This window comes from Mustela erminea, chromosome 1, assembly GCF_009829155.1.
Source record: "Mustela erminea isolate mMusErm1 chromosome 1, mMusErm1.Pri, whole genome shotgun sequence".
Classification (NCBI taxonomy): domain Eukaryota; kingdom Metazoa; phylum Chordata; class Mammalia; order Carnivora; family Mustelidae; genus Mustela; species Mustela erminea.
In genome coordinates, this window is record NC_045614.1 from 54301053 (window position 1) to 54320003 (window position 18951).

The 18951-nt window shown below is 39.3% G+C and overlaps 1 protein-coding gene across 7 annotated transcripts in view; it reads right to left on the minus strand.

Moving 5' to 3' along the window:
• The window catches only part of RAF1 (Raf-1 proto-oncogene, serine/threonine kinase), an 86399-nt gene that overhangs the window by 16979 nt on the left and 50469 nt on the right, over positions 1-18951 (minus strand). For 4 of the 7 annotated variants that reach the window (XM_032327692.1, XM_032327704.1, XM_032327722.1 and 1 more), the window contains 6 exons: positions 11708-11934; positions 7357-7469; positions 4782-4884; positions 4285-4442; positions 2642-2740; positions 240-393 (listed from right to left, as the gene is read on the minus strand). In XM_032327692.1, coding sequence (XP_032183583.1) covers positions 240-393; positions 2642-2740; positions 4285-4442; positions 4782-4884; positions 7357-7469; positions 11708-11914 — 834 coding nt within the window. In that variant the 5' untranslated portion in view covers positions 11915-11934. Of the gene's footprint in view, positions 1-239; positions 394-2641; positions 2741-4284; positions 4443-4781; positions 4885-7356; positions 7470-11707; positions 11935-15003; positions 15029-18951 lie in introns of those variants that run through there. The other 3 variants (XM_032327743.1, XM_032327732.1, XM_032327714.1) reach the window with 2 other exon arrangements.

The following is an 18951-nucleotide window of genomic DNA, read 5'->3' on the forward strand; positions in this document are numbered from 1 at the left end:
ACGAGTTCAAATGTTAACATTTCTTCAAGAAATTTTAGTTCTTGACAGACACACCAATCAGATTATTCAGCCAGTCTACAGATGTAGCGGTTAAAAAATAAATTCACAAGATCCAGGGTCCTGAGAAAGCACAGCAACATTCTTTATCAGGTTTGAAACCGAAAACTCTCTGACACAACAGTCAACCCCACCCCAATAACCAACTGATACTCCTCACCACCCACAAGGGGCCCCATTACCTCAATCATCCTGCTGTCCACAGGCAGGGTGGTGCTGACCATGTGGACATTAGGTGTGGACGTGGACCTCTGCCTCTGGGAAAGGGAACCTTCAGAGGAAGGGCTGGAGGAGTTGAATGTGAAGGCATGGGGTGTGGAATATCTGTGCTGGGAACTAGACCAGGAGAAAAAAGAAAACTCCGTGAATGACACTCAGACCTCCCCACTGGTAAAGTCTTTCAACTACTTATTTCATTAAGATACTCAGCGACAAATCCTACTTGTACTAAAACCTTGGACAAAATGTCCCTTTCTTTCAACAGGCACAACTTAAAAAACATCTTCTGTCTAGGTGCTTCTGCACGCCAATTTTTGAAAAGGGAAGAATACATGTACTTGAAATTCACAAGAAAACAACAGTACATTTTAAGTTGTCTTCTTTTTAATAAATTACCTCTATAGAATATACAAATTTTTCAAGCCATCTCTAGGGGAGAACAGATTACCATTTGCCAACCATGCCACCACCAACCAAGTGAGTTGGCACTTGCCCAGGTTAGAGACTGATTTAGAGAGCTTGAAGGTAGAGCCTTAGATTTAAGACAGACTACTGAGCATCTCTGCAAAAAGGCCAGCATTTTAGCCACCATGCACCCTCTCCCCACTTAACAAGCTTTCAAAGTCAGTTAATGTGAATTCAGTTTTCAAGATGCCAATGCCAAATGCAAAATAATCCCTGGCATCTTCCAGCCAACCCCACCCCCCATCAACCACACTGGGAATGTGCAGTCGGTATAATGTTTTCATTATTTGCTTTATAAATTATCTAGAGTTTTGGTCAGATTCAAGTAATATCATGCATGAATTCAAGGAATAAAAGGCTAGTTTTCATAAGAGAAATTGTTCTACTGCTTTGAAAAATTACCTTCTCAAATAACTGAATCTTTAGGCCCTCAGAACCTTGTCTTCTAGTATGAAATTTTCAGAAGCCTGCACAATTTTGGTCAGATTTTGCATTTCAAATTATCATGAAAAATAAAAGTCATACACAAATGTATACCCAGATACCATTTCAATCCAAATTCCTTGTTCCAAGGTATGCTGCCTTTAAAATTTTCCATGGTAGTTTTTAAAAGGTCATTAAATGTTATTCAATTATATATATATACACACACATTAATGTCAAATACTCTGACAAAGATACAGACTTTATTTTAGGTTCCAAATTCATGTCTAACACTGAACAAGACCTGTAAACTCAACAAAGCTCTGACTTTAAAGCTGAAGAACAGAATAAAAACAAGTTTTACCTAAATTCACAGGCACATTAGAAAGGATATTTATATTAAAAAGCTTAATTCGAGGGCCCATTCAGCTCAGGTCATAATCCCAGAGTGCTGAGATCAAGTCCCACATCAGGGTCCCTGCTCAGCAGGGAATCTGCTTCTCCTTCTGACCCTCATCCTACTTGTGCTTCCTCTCTCTCTCTCTCTCTCTCAAATAAATAAATAAAATTTATATAAAAATTTTTAAAAATCTAATTCGACTCTTTTTAAAGACTGCAGTCTGGGGCGCCTGGGTGGCTCAGTGGGTTAGGCCTCTGCCTTCGGCTCAGGTCATGATCCCAGGGTCCTGGGATTGAGCCCCACATGGGGCTCTCTGCTCAGCGGGGAGCCTGCTTCCCTTCCTCTCTCTCTGCCTGCCTCTCTGCCTACTTGTGATCTCTGTCTGTCAAATAAATAAATAAAATCTCTAAAAAAAATAAATAAAAATAAAAAAATAAAGATCGCAGTCTATTAAATACTATTGTTTTATAAACGCAAGGCTATAATTAGCATTCCAAAGTTATGAGTTTTATTTTTATTGGGTAACTGTATATAGTTTGGAGACCCTTCCCTTGAGGTGCAACTTGCTACCATTCTGAGGGAGGCAAATTCTGAAACTCTTTTTAAAATGTGATGAGCGGGGCGCCTGGGTGGCTCAGTGGGTTAAGCCGCTGCCTTCAGCTCAGGTCATGATCTCAGGGTCCTGGGATCGAGTCCCGCATCGGGCTCTCTGCTCAGCGGGGAGCCTGCTTCCCTCTCTCTCTCTCTCTGCCTGCCTCTCTGCCTACTTGTGATTTCTCTCTGTCAAATCAATAAATAAAATCTTTAAAAAAAAAAAAATAAATAAAAAAAAATAAAATGTGATGAGCTATTAAGGGACATGCTATATAAGAGAAGAAAACTGCAGTCACACTTTCCAGAATATAAAAGCTACAGGACCACATTTTGCTCTAACATCAATATTAAGTCCCGCAGAAGTAGTAAAGAGCTTACACAGGAGGAAAGGGAATATAAAGCAACTCTGGAGGGTCTTCTGTATTCAGGCCCACCCACCCCAATGTAATTTTCCAAAGAAAAGCTGTAAGTAAAAAAGATTACCTAACAGGCATCCGGGAAACAGACTCTCGCATCCGACGCATCGTCAAAGAAGGCAGTGCTGGGACCCCACTATCACCAATAGTAGAATTTGGAAACAATCTACATGAAATCACAGGAAGACTGGTTTATTAGAATTGCAGTAATTTTACAGAGTCAGACTGCCTTGCCTTGCTACTCTTGCTAACAGCTACTCAAACTAAACATCTAGTCACATTTTGCTTGACCATTTTAAGCTATCCGAGCAAAAGGACTACCAACCCAAATGACTGGGTTTGAATGAGTACAGAATGTGAAGAATACTGACCTGCCAATGAACATATAGACTCTAGGGTGCATTTCTTAAAAAAAAAAAAAAAAAAAAAATACTGGCCCAGTATCCAGTTATATCAAAATAATGCTTTTTAACACTACCGTATGGTACATTATAATCTAAATCACACAGAACTTTTCTGGAAATATTCTGTCTTGGAAACACAAAGATGAAAAGACTGAATATGAAAAATAAACACCATTCAGCACCAAAAATCATAAATAAAAGTGATATTAGCATTAACTGGGTATCTTCTTTTTCATGAGATGAACACTTGTGCCTAACAATTTCACAGGTTAGCTACCTCAGTTAATCCTCAAAGGAACCCTGCAAGGAGAGGGTAATACCCTTTGTCTTCAGATGAATGGACCTGAGCCTCAGCGGTGGTTACATTTAGTTAATGGTAATGCTGACATTCTCACCCGTGCCTGCTAAACTCCTAGGCTGTGCCACTTAGGCTACACAAGCAAAAGCAATGTGACTACCACGAAAGCAAAAAAAGGCATTCCCATCATGGTTTAATGGTAACACTCCCTTTTTCTCCTACTCCCCAAAAGGGATAAAACTTTTAACTTTTCACACCCCTCCCCCGCCCCATTAACAGTTCTTAAAAGGCAAATTGGAACATGTACTTTCAGCTTAAACATCATTAAACACGGGGCACCTGGGTGGCTCAGTGGGTTGAGCCTCTGCCTTTGGATCAGGTCATGATCTCAGGGTCCTCGGACTGAGTCCCGCATCGGGCTCTCTGCTCGGCAGGAAGCCTGCTTCATCCTCTCTCTCTCTCTCTCTCTCTCTCTGCCTGCCTCTCTGCCTACTTGTGATCTCTGTCAAATAAAGTCTTAAAAAAAAAAAATCACTAAACACAAGTATCTTTTGACGTTTTACATTTACATCACTTTAACGTTTTCTCCAGTCTGAGGGGAAGAAAATAACACCAGCTATGCTTTCTGCCCCTTCTCAATAACAAAGGCTTAGCATATTTAACAGAGTAGTCTCTACCAGTAACCTAACAGATGATACTGTTGAGAGAGAAAAGCCAAAATTTTTGGTTTTCACATCTTTTTGCTCTTTGCTTTACTGAATCACAGCACGTCAATCTCTATTTGACAGGTAACAGTCTTATAACTGCTTGTTTTAGAGACCTATGCCACACTACAACTCACTGGCTTCAAAACTGTCATGTTTTTAAAGTAGATGGTTTCCAGATCACAATAATTCATGTAATACGTCTAAAACCCAGACTTGTCATTCAAATACACAATAAGCACCTTCAAAAGAGTTTATGCCTTCCTAACCACTTATATTCTTTGAAATAAGAACGATGCCTTACAAGAGCTGTCTGATATTACTCCAATCCACACACATAGTAGGAACTTTGGTGCTACAGTGCTCATGAAATTTGTAGCCACAAGTCTGACAACGAAATCCATTTAGCAGGAACTTCTGACAGATGTCACAGAACGCAAGCTTCAGAAAGGTCTTCCGTGCCTGGAATAAGAACACAGATGTAAATTATGTTGAATTAATGAAAGACAACAAAAAACAAAGTAGGTTCCTTCTTGGTCCCCAAGAGGTCTTACAGAATGAAGAATCATACTTTCGACACTTGTAAAATTCATGCCTAGAAATTAAAGTATATCTGTGGCTAATTAAACCTAAATTGCTAATTAAACAATGGCTAATTAAACAATGTGGCTAATTAAACAATGGCATAATGGCAGCTTTGAACAATCCAAAAATATATATGTCTAGTACCTCTGAGAAAGTCCTATTATGTCAGCCAAAGTGCCCAACATGCCACAAAAAGAGAAGAACACTGTAACTTACAAAGTTGTGTGTTGTGAGGGGAACGTGATCCAGGAAATCTACTTGAAGTTCTTCTCCAATCAACGAGGCAGCATCAGTATTCCAATCTAAACGTGCCTTTTTACTGAAGGAGATTTTTAAAAACATAATATAAAAGGGAAATGTTTAAACAAGGTAAGAGCTCAAGGCCTATAACAATGGCTAAATTTATCTCTTACTACATAAACATAAAGCTTAATCCCATATAACATTAGCTTATTTAATTCATACAACAAACCTATCAAGTATGATTATCCCCATTTTAAAAATGAGAGAATGGGGGCCCTAAGAAAGTTACCTGCTCAAAGCCATACAGTGAGTGTAAAGACCTATGTTGGAATCCAGCTCAATTGGACTCTAAAGCTTGTGCTCTTAGAATAAAGGTTATTATAAAATAACAAACTATACAACGGGGGTCCGGTGGCTCAGTTGGTTTCATGTCTTGACTCTTGATTTCAGCTCAGGTCACGGTCTCAGGGTTCTGGGATCCAGCTGCGTCAAGCTCTGTGCTCAGCCCGGAGTCTGCTTGGGATTCTCTCCTTTCCCACTCCCTTTCCCCCATCCCCACTCTCTTTTTCTCTTTAAAAAAAAAAAAAAAAAAAAAAAAAAAAAAAGATTACAAATGAACTATAAGGTCTCATGATAAAGTAAATATGTAGTAAATTGGACTTTATAATATTAAAATTCTATAGGAATTCTAAAATCCTAAAATTGGGCATAAATATTGCTGTAACAGCAAAATTTAATCTTTGGTAGCCTACTTCAGTCAGGCAGATACATAATACAAAGGAATGGTGAATGAAATACACTTTGCTATTAATAATAGGCTCACATCTGTAGAATTGTTTGCAGGGTCTACTAATCGACAAGGGACTTAACTGTCTTTAAAATTTACTCTGCCACCATTCTTTCTGTGCCTAGATAACACAGAAAAATAGAGACAACAAAGTAAAAAGCTTCCAAAAAAAAAAAAAAGAAGCTCCTTTCTCATGTCTTGTGTAGTTAGTTCATCAGGCCCACTTCCTGAATGAAGAATATTCTAAAGTAGGGAGAAAACAACACATATATAACATAATTCCAACTTCTCCCTTTGCCTACCAGAAGCCTATTCCAGACATTTTTCTGGCTATCCAATAGCAAATAATCCATTCTTAATATAATTCCATACATAAGGACTCCAAAGTCCTATTTCGCCCTAATGAAGAGGGGGCAGCCCTATGTTCTCATCAGTCTTCAGATGCTATCTGTCCATGAGAAGTGACAGTAGCTCTAAACCAATGTGGCCTTAGATGAGAGTGGACAAGCCCCTTACTATCCCAGAATTCCTCTAGTCCTTAAAGAGCACTGGTTGCTTGAGACCAACCTAGGGCCTACATCCAGATAAAGCTGACATAGGCTTCAAAGATCTGTACTTCAAAAAACTGCCTAAGCTGAGAGTAACAGCAAAGTGGAATTCAGGATGGCCCCTTTGAGTTGACTCATTCCCTAGGCTATTCTCTCGAACTGGGAAACTCCTTGAAACAGAAAAGATGTAAGCTGAAGATCAGTAACAGAATTACCATTTTCCAAGAAGAAAGATTACTTCCTTCAAATTGGGGGGGGGGGGGATAAGGATGGTTAACAGATAATTATGGAAGCTATGGGTTATTACTCCTAGACTTTGATGGGATACCTCTATCTTGTCACAACCATTAGAAATAAGATTAACTATGGATTTCCTTGAAGCAGAAATTCTTCTGCATCTTTTAGTCCTATATCTGCCAAACTGCAGGAATTCAGTCAACATTAACTGTATAAAACTGAATGAATGAGGGGTGCCTGGCTATCTCAAGCAGAAAAGCCTGTAACTCTAGATATCAGGGTCCTGAGTCTGAGGCCCCACACTGACCATAGAGCTTACTTAAAAAAAAAAAAAAAAAAACTTAAAAAAAAAAAAAATGAATGAATGAAATGAATTACAAAAGAGTTAATCTCTTGAGGATAAGATTTTTTATAAATAATAATGCAAACACTTTCGGAGTACCCATTCTGTCCACTGCATTCCAGGAAACACATATTTTTGCTCTCAAGAAAACACATCCCTGACACTACTGTCTCCATCTATGGAATACTATCACAACACCTACTATGTATTCTTTTTTCAGTGCAATGTTCAAGCAATAATTTTCAAGTTCTTAGTATTCTACTTTTCTTTTTTTTTTTTTTTTTTAAGATTTTTATTTATGTATTTGACAGACAGAGATCACAAATAGGCAGAGAGGCAGGCAGAGAGAGGAGGAGGGGAAGCAGCTCCCTGCTGAGCAGAGAGCCCGATGTGGTGCTTGATCTCAGGACCCTGGGATCATGACCTGAGCCAAAGGCAGAGGCTTTAACCCACTGAGCCACCCAGGTGCCCCAGTATTCTACTTTCCTGAGTTATCTATGAACAAGGGCATATAAATAACACATAATATTCTATAGGAAGCTAGTATACTTTTTAAAAAAATGGGAACTGTTATTATTTGAAACCATCAACTCCTTACCAGTATGAAAAAGGAACTGACTTTTAATTTCTTACCCTTTATGTTCATGGAGAAGTCTGAACACAGCACAGCACTCCGGCTGTAGGCCCCTCACCTTGAGTGCTTTCATAAGGCAATCGTGCAAGCTCATTCCATTTCGCACATTGACCTATAAACAAAAGACAATTGTTAGAACCAACAAAGGCTGCATATCCCTTAGTGAGCACAGAAATAAATGCACTAGTCTGTAAGGATATATGTAGATCTATGACAGCATTGTTTGTAATGGTAAAAACACACACACACAGGAAATAGCTACAATGTCCAGCAACAGGTGAGTGTTTGAATAAAGCCTAAATATCTGTACATGTCACATTCTGCCACTACATTATTTATAATGACCTAAAGGGAGGGGTATCCATGATATGTTAATTGTGGGGAAATATTTTTCAGAATAATAAAGTCAGATTATTCAAAGGGAGGGAAACCCATATAGGTTTACATATGTTGCATGAGTATGAAAAGACATACCGGAAGCTATTAACATCAGATGAATGGCTGAGAGAGAGAAAATAATCTAACTTCCCATTACACAGTTCTAGTTTGTTTAACTCACTGAAACATACATGCCAGCATGAACATCCACCATAAAGGAAAATAAACCAATCTGATCTATAAGCAAACAAGAGTTTTTCTGGTCAAAATTTGTATTTTAACCTGTTTTCAACAAACTGTTTTATCCTCATAAGAAAAATTCCATTTCATATACACTTCACACCTTTAAGGGCCAGCAAGGAGAAGAAACAGAGTTTCTGTCCTTCTGCAAGGACAAACACCACGATTTAAATAAATGTGCACACCATTCCAGGTAGCCTTAGTGTATGTCCTTCCACATTCCCCTATATCCAATCCTCAAAAGAAAAGCAGATATTCAGAGACCTAATAGAAGTGTAAGTATTCTGAGTGCTAATAATGGCAGCTATATAAAAAGAACTTAGAGTTTTGATAAAAGCCCCATATATTTTATTTTTATTTTAATTTTTAGAGAGAGAACTTGTGCACAAGGGGAGGGGGAGGGAGACAGGGAGAGAATCCCAAGAAGGCTCCACACCCAGCGTGGAGCCCAACACAGGGCTCAAGCCCACAACCCCAAAATCATGACCTGAGCCAAAATCAAGAATCACATGCTCAACCAACCAAATCACCCAGGTGTCCTATACACATTTTGTTTTCAAAGACAATAAAGTCAATTAAAAGTGAAGCAACTAGAGTTAGTATGGCCAATAAAGAGAACAGAATGTAGATTTACAGGTCTTGTCCATTGCCCGCAGTAGCGTTCCTGTGTTCTGTGGAAGTGTGAGAGCTGACAGTGGGCAACCCAGTCCCTTCCCAGAGGGAGGTGAGTGTATGCGTGGATCTATTTGAAAAGTCTGAAATAGGGGCGCCTGGGTGGCTCAGTGGGTTAAGCCTCTGCCTTCGGCTCAGGTCATGATCTCAGGGTCCTGGGATCGAGCCCCACATCAGGCTCTCTGCTCAGCAGGGAGCCTGCTTCCCCTCTCTCTCTGCCTGCCTCTCTGCCTACTTGTGATCTCTGCCTGTCAAATAAATAAATAAAATCTTTTAAAAAAGAGAAAAGTCTGAAATATTTATTTAAAATGTTCCACAGCAAGCTTATTTTAGACTTCTTGAAGCAGTTATACCCTTTAAAAGATCCACTAACTTCTAGCTTTTCAGAAACAAAACTAAGTGAAAGTAAGATATACTGATCTGATAAGATGCCAAGAATAAGGACAATGAAGAGTAATACACTAACAGAAATCATTACTTGCATCAAATACTGTGTAAAGGGCTCTGAATAATATAAAGTGTTATCTATGCTCTATCATTAATCTTCATTGAAAGTTACAGAGTTGGGTGCCTGGGTGGCTCAGGTCACAATCCCAGGGTCCTGGGATTAAGTCCTGCATCGGCTAGCTGGGAGTCTGGTTCTCCCTCTACCCACCCTTCCCCCATTCACACTCTCTAATAAATAAAATATTAAATAAATAAATAAATACACAGACTCTAAGAGCTAGACTGTTCTTTAAATATTCTCTAATGCAGTGGGGTTCCCAAATGTGACTGGCGTTAGGAACATCCGAAGAGCTTTTAAAAATATAGGTTCCAAGCCTCCTCTCTCCAACACATCTAAGAACTGATTCACTTGATCTTGAGTGAAGCCCAGGAATCTGTATTTTTAACCCATGTCAGGTGATTCTAATGGTAAATTAATGGTCCTCAGCTATGATCTAACCACCCATCCAATAAACAGGAAGTGGCAAAGAGACACACATGTACAAAATAAATGACAAGAAAAAGGTTATTTTTCCAATCAACTACCAATTATACCTCTACAATTATTTAAATCATATATGTATCTTTTCAGTCATTCTCCTCTCTACAACTCCCCATGGATACATGCTGAAATTAGTTAAGTCTGACTAATTTCTGGAACTCAGTGATTATGAAAGTCATTCTGAGTTCCAAGGAGTGAAGCAACCTGAGGATTATTAGAAACTGCTGACTCGTCATTTTGGCCAGCAAGTGACTCCTTCTTCCAATGGTCCCTAAAGATGGGTGCCTGCTGAAAGAAGATGGTTCTTCCAAAGAGTGATGGTCCATCCTGGTCAAAGAAATAGAAGAAACTAAGTTTCTCTGCTAGAGTCTTTTCATAGAGTCTTTTCATAGCTTCCAAATCACTGGTTACCAAATACCAGTTGTGCTCAACTGAAAGCTGTCAAGGGCTACACATATGTAGAAAAAACTCAAATAATCAGAGCAACTATTTTCTTATAAACATTACTGTATTCAGCATGAGCCTCACTTTATTAAGGTCAGGTAACAGAGGTCAAAGTATTGTGTAATTTGTCTAAATGATACAGCTAACAAAAGGCAATACAGGAATTTAAACTGGGGCCTGGTTATCTTAAAGGTCTACATACTTAAGCATTATGCCAAACTAAGTTTCCCAGTCTTCAGGCAATCAGGTATCAGAGAATAGGGAAGACAGGCACATTAACACCCTGAAGCAGTAGGATATGGTCTTCAGCTTGCCTTCAGCTTCCCATTACATTCACACTCCCCGTCTGGACTCTCCATTTAAGGACAGAAAGAAAATTAATGAGCAATAGTAGGTAAAAATCATCTTGCAAATGAAAGCCACTGTTGAAATATAAGAAGGTTATTACTATTTATTTTGTCAGTCATTAAACTTCTATTTTTAGGGAGAGTAACAAAAATAAATTTACTCAAACTTTAAATACCTTTTGAGTTTTGCCTTCAGTTCAAAATGTACATAAATGTACAATACTATAACTGGGAGGCTCCTGAAGTTCACAAAAGAAGTAAAATGGAATTTATTAGAAAACTGGGGAGAGGAGAGCAGAACTGTCCGAAACAAACAGAAAATTCTGAACTGGACTTTCTAAAGTAGGAACTTTGTCTCACCTAGGTACACAGAAAAAAACACAATACACTGATTTTACTCAAAGAATGGGGGGGTGAGAGCACCTGGGTGGCTCAGTCAGTTAAGCAGCTGCCTTCGGCTCAGGTCATGATACCAGGGTCCTGGAATCGAGTCCCATGTCAGGCTCCCTGCTCAGCAGAGAGCCTGCTTCTCCTTCTCCCTCCGCCTGCTGCTCTGCCTACTTGTGCTCTCCCTCTGTCAAATAAATAAAATTCAAAAAAAAAAAGAAAGAAAAGAAAAAGAATGGGATGGGAAAGGAGGAGGCATGGAAGTTTTGAACTAAAGGTTTTCCTCAGATGTCCCACCAAGCAAAATTAGCACAACTTCATTTTCCTGTTTTAACCAGGTGGGGTGTTTTTCACCCAGGATAGTAAAAAACTGTTTCGAGCAATAATTTCTTGGAAAATTTAGAATTCTGTGTAAGAAACTGAGTGGCTCTGACTTTCTAAGCTACCTTCAGCTTTGCCTGGGGCCTACAAAATTTACCAAAATAATTTTTCTAAGTAATTTTATTTTCTTCTATATACTTGACTATAATGTCCAAAAAATTTAGTGGACATTTTAATATCCGTAATACATACATACATAAAATTAGCTGGAAAGGTCTAAAGGAGCTTTTTGAAAGAAAAGCCTTTTCAAGAAACCCCCATAAAAACATACTATTTGTTTGAACGGAGTAGCAGAAGATATTCCAGGCAAGAGTAGTAATAAAAGGAGGAAAGTAGTGGTTGTGGAAGGAACACAGCAATATAAAGCAATAAAATTTTCAACTGGAAAGCCAATTAATAAAGACACTAAGTCACAGTGAAGATTTTGCCCAACTACAAGGTGAGTAAAATTATTCAAAATGCTTTTTTATAAGCAGATGGGCCACAAAATTTTCTGAAAGAACATTTACGTACCACTGTTCTTTGCTTGTTTGGCAAGAAAACACGAATAGTGTTGCTTGTCTTAGATGAGTCCGTAAGTTTGCCATCATCTGACGCCCGACGCTGAAAGCCAAATGGCTGAACTATTGTAGGCGAGATGCAGCTGGGGCCGTCAAACACTGTGTCTTTGAATCCAAAACCGTTGCTGATCGTCTTCCAGGCCCCCTGTATGTGCTCCATTGATGCAGCTTACACAATACCTGATCAAGATTTAAAAAACAAACAAACTTAATTCTAGAAAAGCAACTAACTCAACAACATAATATATAGAGTAATTAGAAAATAGCAGTATGTGGACTTCCTCTTAAGTGAAACCCTCTGCTTAAATAAATCAGAAAACTTCTATATTAGTGTATTTCGTAAAATATTTCATAGACAACAACAAGAAGAAAAAAAAAAAAACGAGCAAAATCGGGACTAGAGATCAAAAGATTCATTATACCACCAGTTAAAAGTCTACCTGGACCATGGGCCCAGGTCTCCTGACTTCTAATATTTTTTAAAATTACATTTCTCTTCCTTAGTTATTGTATACTAAGTGCAAGTAACTACCCTTGGGTATCAGTAACATTAAGTACTATGAGAAGTGAAATTAAAAAAAAAAAGAACTGTAAACTATAATTTTCTGCCTTAAAGGAAGGAAATTAGTATTTCTAAAATGTGTATTAGACACTTGATATATAAATGATACATAAATGAGCTCAATGTATATAAGGATCTCAAAGACTTTAAATCCCATTTTCCATCTACCCTTTAAACCAATGAGGCACAGAAAAAGCACACTACTTGCCCAAAGATACCCAAATGACAGGTAAAATAACCAGATTCCATAAATGTTTAAATTTAAAGTTCATGAACTTTCCACCTTCCACTGAACATTCACAGTTCAGTTTTGGTACAAAAACAAACTTACAAACAGGAGCAAGCAGAGACAGTCACCTAACCAAAAATAACTAAATGTTTTAAGTGGGCAACAAGAAAAGTGCAAAAGAAGTCCACAGACAGTCATACAAAAACGATAAAGTCAGATACTATGCAGTTAGGACACACCATGCCCTGGCATCGATAGGGAGTCAGCAATCATGCAGAAGTGAGGTTTATCTCCTCCTTTAGAAAACAGTGATGTCAACAAGTAATCCCATCCTTCTCACACCTTCTTCCCTTAGAAACTTACTTCATCTTATTAGTAGTAATATTTACCATCTACTAGGTGCCTACTATTATGAGGAAGTATATACTACACACATCCCACTCATATTATCCAACTTAATCCTCAGAAAAATATTTTAGGTAGGACTTACATCCCCATTTTACAGAAAATGTAAAGACTGACCTATTCAACTGCACTCTAGGAAATTATCCTATAGAAATATAAGGCAAGCGGGGCACCTGGGTGGCTCAGTGGGTTAAGCCGCTGCCTTCGGCTCAGGTCATGATCTTAGGGTCCTGGGATCGAGTCCCGCATCGGGCTCTCTGCTCAGCAGGGAGCCTGCTTCCCTCTCTCTCTCTCTGCCTGCCTCTCCATCTACTTGTGATCTCTCTCTGTCAAATAAATAAAATATTTTTTTTAAAAAATCTTCTTTTAAAAAAAGAAATATAAGGCAAGCGTATAAAAAGATTTATATAGGGGCACCTGTGTGGCTCAATGGGTTAAAGCCTCTGCCTTCAGCTCAGGTCATGATCCCAGGGTTTTGGGATCGGGCCCTGCATTGGGCTCTCCACTCAGCAGGGAGCCTGCTTCCCTCTCTCTCTCTGCCAGCCTCTCTGCCTGCTTGTGCTCTCTTATCTATCAAATAAATAAGTAAAATCTTAAAAAAAAAAAAAGATATATATCAATGAACATAGAGAAAAAAGGAGAGAGGGGGGCAAATCAAGAAACTACAGAAAACAAACTGATGCTACCAGAGGGGAGGTGGGTAGTGCAATGAGTTAAATAAGTGATGGAGATTAAGGAGGGCACTTGTGATGAGCACCGCTGTAAATTTCTACAAAGCCTATTGTATTTGTGTAAAAGGGCGAGGCAGGACAAGACATCACAGCCTTCAAGTGGCAAGCCCATGGCACACTGCCTTCCCCTCTGGTACCTGAGCCGCTTCACATTCTTAATTCTACCCCTTCATTATCATAAGATCACTTTTTAGGGGCACCCACATCTCCTCTTTTCCCTAGATCTTTTTTCCCAACTAAAAAAGGAAGAGATGAGTAAGTTTAGAACCAGATGAGAGAAAAAGAGGAGGAAAGAGGGTTCATCTGAGCATCACACTAGCCTGAAATTTCTCCCTTGATGGAGAAATTTAGAGCAACCAGAGCAATCTTAAAGATGCAACTCAACCTATCTTTCCCCTATTTTAGACTCAAAATATAAGCCAAGCTCCCTCTTTCTGAACAAACATAGTCAAGCTTAAAGTCTCAGGACTTTTGAACTTCTTGTTCCCTCCACCTGGATGGCTGACACCTTCAGAAACAAACAAGCTGGCCTTTTCACATCATTAAGGCCTTCATTTAAAGATCACTTTAGAGATGCTTTCCCTAAAGACATTCTTTACCAAAGAGATGCTTTACCAAAAGACATTCCTCCCTAACTCCATTAAATAACTCTGCCTTGGGGAACCTGGGTGGCTCAGTCCTTAAGCATTTGCCTTCAGCTCAGGTCATGATCCCAGGGTCCTGGGATCGAGCATCGCATCAGGCTCCCTGCCCAGCGGGAGCCTGCTCTCCCTCCCTCTCCCACTCCCCCTGCTTGTGTTCCTGCTCTCGCTGTCTGTCAAATAAATGTTTTTTAAAATAAATAAATAAATAAATAACTCTGCCTTGTTTTCTTCATGGCACTTACTACTATGTTAAATTGTTCATATTTTGGGGTACCTGGGTGGCTCAGTGGGTTAAAGCCTCTGCCTTCGGCTCGGGTCATGATCCCAAGGTCCTGGGATCGAGCCCCACATCTGGCTCTCTGCTCCACAGGGAGCCTGCTTCCTCCTCTCTCTCTCTCTCTCTCTCTGCCTGCCTCTCTGACTACTCATGATCTCTGTCAAATAAATAAATAAAATCTTTAAAAAAAAATTGTTCATATTTTGTTGGTACAGATTTAGGTTAGTACCATCCAACCTCCTACTCTACAAAAGCAGGACCCTGCCAAATCCTGTTCACTACTGTATTCTTAGTCCATAACACAGTACTTAGAACTTGAAGGCCCTCAAGTATTAAACGAATTAAGTTAGAAACCATAATAATGTTGCAAAACATACATAATTTTTCTAAAAAATACTTACAGTGTGAGTGGGCAGAGGGAAAGGGAGAGAATCCTCAGGCAGACTCCCTGGAGGGAGTGAGCCAGACACAGGGCTTGATTCCCAGGACCCTAAGATCATGACTTGAGGTGAAATCAAGATCCAGACACTCCACCAACTAACCCACTCAGGTGCCCTCCACCCTGCCTTTTTAAAAGATTGGACTGATTTATAGAGTATAACTTTTTTAATAGAACAGACCTGTCAGAACTAGTAAATGTTAGTTCAATCTCCATTTAGGAATACACCTTTAAAAAATTATTTACCATTCAGCAAATGACAAACTGCAGTAAATAGCAAACTGTATTTAATTGGGGGGAGGGGTGTAGAGATTGTACTATAAATTATTAACTAAAGAATCCACTTACAAAACTTAAATATGGACTAACTTCAAGAACATACTTATTTTATGATGAATTCTAAGTCTTGAAGGCACTTAGAAAATAACAGTGCTGGTACTTGGTATAGAACATACTATAAGAAATTAAAAGGGATAAAATAAAAGCAAGCCCATTTACATTCTCAAGTTTTAGATTATCATTCATTAATTTTCTTTTTCTATGTGAGTTTGTTAAGACCATTTATCAGGCTAAGAAGTATGTTAAGTCAGTGTTTCCCAACTTTTTCACATCACTCATACAAAATGATGAACCAGGGGCACCTGGATGGCTCCGTCGGTTAAGTGGCTGCCTTTGGCTCAGGTCATGATCCCAGAGTCCTGGGCCTGAGCCCAACATCAGGCTCCCTGCTCAGCGGAGGGCCTACTTCTCCTTCTCCCTGCCACTCTGCCTACCTGTGCGTGCTCACTCGCGCACGCTCTCCTTCTCTCTGTCAAATAAATAAATAAATAAATCTTTAAAAAAAAAAAAAAAAAAAGATGAACCATATTTGTAAGGCATGGTGATGTCAGCAGAAAGGCTAGAAGACCAAGGGCCCTACCAGCTGCCCCAGGGATGATGGCTACACCACTAAGCTGCTCATCACAGGAAGTTCTATTTTAAGGTATTCCTTAATCAGTTTACTAAAGGGCACACATCTGAAAACAAGACAAAGTCAGCTTCTAAAAGTCATTCAGCGTCAACGTACTTGTCTTAACTAGAGACATTCAAAAATCCCACTGATACTACTCTCAAATATAAATACAACATAAATGTAAACCTAGCTTCTAATATTTTCATCTTTCTGATCTGTTGACCAAATCTTATCTAAAAGTCTTATACACACTCACAATACATACCTAGAGACATACTAAAACTAGAGAGCCCAATGTAGAAATGAAACTCTAAATGTGAAGTCTTTCACAATTCCAAAGAAGAGTTTCAAAACAAGTGCATTCTCTTATGAATGAAGAAATTCACTATTTTGGAATAAGTCAATCATTTTAAAAAAGATATATCTGTCTTTCTTTCTCTATAAAGGATTACTATTTCTAATATACAAAGAACTCCTAAAAATTAACAAAAACATGAACAATGCAACAGAAAGAAACGGAATTAAATTCACAGAATAGAAACACATCTGTGTATGTGTTTGTATGTATGTATATATACACACATATATATAGTAGAGAAATGCAAATTTTGAAAAGCAAAATACTATTTTTTTTTTTAAAGATTTCATTTATTCATTTCCAGAGAGAGATCACAAGTAGGCAGAGAGGCGGGGCAGGGTGGGGGGCAGGCTCCCCGCTGAGCAGAGAGCCCAATGCGGGACTCGATCCCAGGACTCTGAGATCATGACCTGAGCTGAAGGCAGAGGCTTAACCCACTGAACCACCCAGGTGCCCCATAAAATACTATTTTTAACATCAGATTTATAAAATTTAAGACTGAAAAGGAAAATATCAATCACAGGCATTTGAAAAAAACCACCTCTCCTACTTGCTGGTAAGAATATAAACTGCAACAATCTACTAGTGTCTCTTAGCTATTTAAATATTTGAATTTTGATATAATTTGACAATCTATCTTATAGGGAAAATAACAACAGCCAGCACTACAGAAATACCCAGCACTACTAAGGAATACCTACTGCAGAATTATTTGTAATATCAATAAACTAAACTACTTCAAAGCCAAAGGCATAAAACCAAACTGGAAACAATTTAAAGCAAGACTAGTTTATAAAAACAAAACCTCCAAGAAAAGGATGCTACACCAACACTGACTAAAGGTCTAATTTAAAGAATATCTATCCAGGGAAGCTTGGGAAGACCATGCAGTAGGAGGATCCTGAGCTCACCTGCTCCTATAAATACATGAAGGCTGCAACTACATAAAGTGCAACTCACTCCGAAAATAACCCCAAAACTAGCAAGATAGTATTTTCACAGTTAAAAATATTTTTTAAGGGGCGCCTGGGTGGCTCAGTGGGTTAAAGCCTCTGCCTTCGGCTCAGGTCATGATCCCAGGGTCCTGGGATCGAGCCCCACATCGGGCTCTGTGCTCATCAGGGAGCCTGCTTCCTCCTCTCTCTCTGCCTGCCTCTCTGCGTACTTGTGATCTCTGTCTGTCAAATAAATAAATAAAATCTTTAAAAGAAAAAATTTTTTTAAAGGATCATAATGAGAAGGTAAGAGGGGGCAGAGACAGCTGGGAATCTTTGAAACCCCCAGTGTGGTAACTCACAAGCAGGAGGAATATCACAGACACACAGGTCTTCCCTGGGAAGCAAACCAATCTAGCCCTACATAAGGCAACCCCTGCCTTATGTTTTCCTCACTAAGAAAACAAGATCCCACAACATTTGGCTTTGAAAATCAACAGGGCTTACCTCCAGGAGAGCCAGAGGGCTACAGAAAACTTAGACTATTCTTAAATGGTCTGCACAGTTATCAGTCACTCCAAGACCTAGCAGAATTGCAGCAGTTTGAAAAGCATCTGGATTATACACAAGAGATTTATTGACTAATTTTATTATGCTGCATGCCAATGGGGCAGAATCTGTAGAAACTTTCTCCAGGAATGGAAGAGCTGATGAGCATCATTTTTTTTGGCCTCCTTCAGCCTACCTGGTGGGAACCAATTCTGACACTCTCCTTCTACCTTACTACCACCATTCACCTGCCCCCGCACTCCCCAGTGGACCTGCCCTACCACTGCAGCAGGTGCCTCTCCAAAGCTGCTCCTACCCCACAGTGAACCAATGGACACCCTTGGTAGAGACCAACAACTCCCGAAAGCAATTACTGCCCCCACACACACACATCCAGTGGGCAGCCCCGGACAGGACTGCAATAGCCAGCTATGCCAGGGGCCAGTTCTGCCAAGAAGGGCACCCACAGTAGTCACACCCAGTCGCAGCCTAGCCAAGCTGGGGACTAGCACCAACCATTAAGATGCCTAGAGCAGTCACAGCCCAGTCATAACAAGAGGACCACACAGGAGAAACCCATGAAACACTTGGTTCTGTGATCAGAGGGTACTGAACTACTAGGACTCTATTTAAAGCCACTACTTTCAATCTTACTAATTCTTTCAAAAAACCAGCTCCTAGTTTCGTTGATTTGTTCTACTGTTTTACTTGTTTCTACTTCATTGATTTCTGCTCTGATCTTTATTATTTCTCTTCTCCTGCTGGGTTTAGGCTTTCTTTGCTGTTCTTTCTCCAGCTCCTTTAGGTGTAGAGTTAGGTGTATATTTGAGACCTTTCTTGCTTCTTGAGAAAGGCTTGTATCGCTATACATTTCCCTCTCAGAACTGCCTTTGTTGTGTCCCACAGAGTTTGAACCGTTGTGTTTTCATTATCATTTGTTTCCATGAATTTTTTCAATTCTTCTTTAATTTCCTGGTTGGCCCAATCATTCTTTAGAAGAATGCTCCTTAGTCTCCATGTATTTGGGTTCTTTCCAAATTTCCTCTTGATTGAGTTCTAGCTTCAGAGTATCATGGTCTGAAAATATGCAGGGAATGATCCCAATCTTTTGATACT